Consider the following 1,529-nt stretch of genomic DNA (forward strand, 5'->3'; position numbering starts at 1 on the left):
GGGGTCATATGATTGTTGGGTTTTTTTCTCTGTATCTATGAAGCGCCTTGAGGCGACTTATGTTGTGATTTGGCGCTATATAAATAAAATTGAATTGAAAATTGAATTGAACATCTTTGAAAAAAGGTGGAGTCATCAACATTTTATATATATGTACTAGCAATAAACAGATCTATATTTTGAATACAGACCAGTCAGGTTTTAACTGGTGAGGTTTAATGGTTTAATGCCACAATTACTAACTTAATTGTGATTTAGGAAAATTTTATACCCCTACAGTGTCATTCCTGTACAAGAGTAAACATAAAATGCAGTTTATAAATGATGATTTTGTATTTACTTATCAGTGAAAAATGCTTATATATTATATATCATATTATATATTTACTCAGGTTACCTTTGTCCAATATTTTTTGATGATCTGAGACATTCAAGTGTGACATATATGCAAAAAAAAAAAAGCCCAAATCAATAAGGGGGCAGATAGGGTTTTTTTAAGGCACTATGATTAAAAAGGCAATGAAAATGGACAAATGTTCAGACAAGGGGAAGTTTCAGCAATAATATGTTGCTGTTCAGTTTGAATTTCTTCAATTCAGTTCAATTCAATTTTATATAGCACCAAATTACAACAACAGTTGCCTCAAGGCACTTTATATTGTAAGGTAGACCCTACAATAATACATACAGAGAAAAACGCAACAATCAAATGACCCCCTATGAGCAAGCACTTTGGTGACAGTGGGAAGAAAAAACTCCCTTTTAACAGGAAGAAACCTCCGGCAGAACCAGGCTCAGGGAGGGGTGGCCATCTGCTGCGAATGGTTGGGGTGAGAGAAGGAAGACAGGATAGAAGACATGCTGTGGAAGAGAGACAGAGATTAATAACAAGTACAAAAATTCTTGTAATGAAAAGGTTTTAATTCTAAGACCAGTGTCCATATTGAAATTTTATCCAAGACGTCCTTTTCATTAATAAAACATTGTGAGGTTTTTAAAAACTTGGGTCATTATGGTCATTATTAATAGGATCATTATGTTATTACTTAACAATCCAATCCAACAACCTCTGCTGCAAATAAAATGTTTTTGGTTTTTCTGGCATATTTATTTGATAAATAATACATGCTTCATCCTGAATCTCAGATGGGTACTGTGATTAAATAAGAGAGATGTCAGAGAGTCATGGAAAGTTTGATTGTGCAAATAAATAAATAAATGGATTATTATGCTGTATGACTAATGTCTCTGGCATTTTTCTTCTGTATTTCATTATTTCTCACCACACATCGCCACATTTAGGAGGACAGCAGTAAAGTGACAGGTCAGACCAGTTTATACTGTAAGTATAGCAACCTCACTTTCAAGCAACAACCCAAAAGATTCTCATAAGGTAACCTAGACATTTCCCTCTTTTGGCCCAGATTCCAGTGTTGCCAGTGTTGCCAGTTCCACGATAAAACCAGTGGATGGTGCTGTAGATCTACGGGAGGAGGAAATGGAGGCTTCTGTCTTTGGTAGGCAATCAT

At 35.0% G+C, this 1,529-nt stretch overlaps 1 protein-coding gene across 1 annotated transcript in view; it reads left to right on the forward strand.

Moving 5' to 3' along the window:
- The first annotated feature begins 1,433 nt into the window (after window positions 1-1,433).
- The window catches only part of LOC102195705 (fibronectin type III and SPRY domain-containing protein 1), a 5,028-nt gene continuing 4,932 nt past the window's right edge, over window positions 1,434-1,529 (forward strand). Inside the window, exon 1 of the mRNA XM_013912185.1 lies at window positions 1,434-1,517. Within this exon, the coding sequence (XP_013767639.1) occupies window positions 1,499-1,517 (19 nt within the window). The 5' untranslated portion in view covers window positions 1,434-1,498. The remainder of the gene's footprint in view (window positions 1,518-1,529) is intronic.

The sequence above is a fragment of the Pundamilia nyererei genome, unplaced genomic scaffold, assembly GCF_000239375.1.
Source record: "Pundamilia nyererei isolate P.nyererei 1_Seehausen unplaced genomic scaffold, PunNye1.0 scaffold00083, whole genome shotgun sequence".
Lineage (NCBI taxonomy): Eukaryota > Metazoa > Chordata > Actinopteri > Cichliformes > Cichlidae > Pundamilia > Pundamilia nyererei.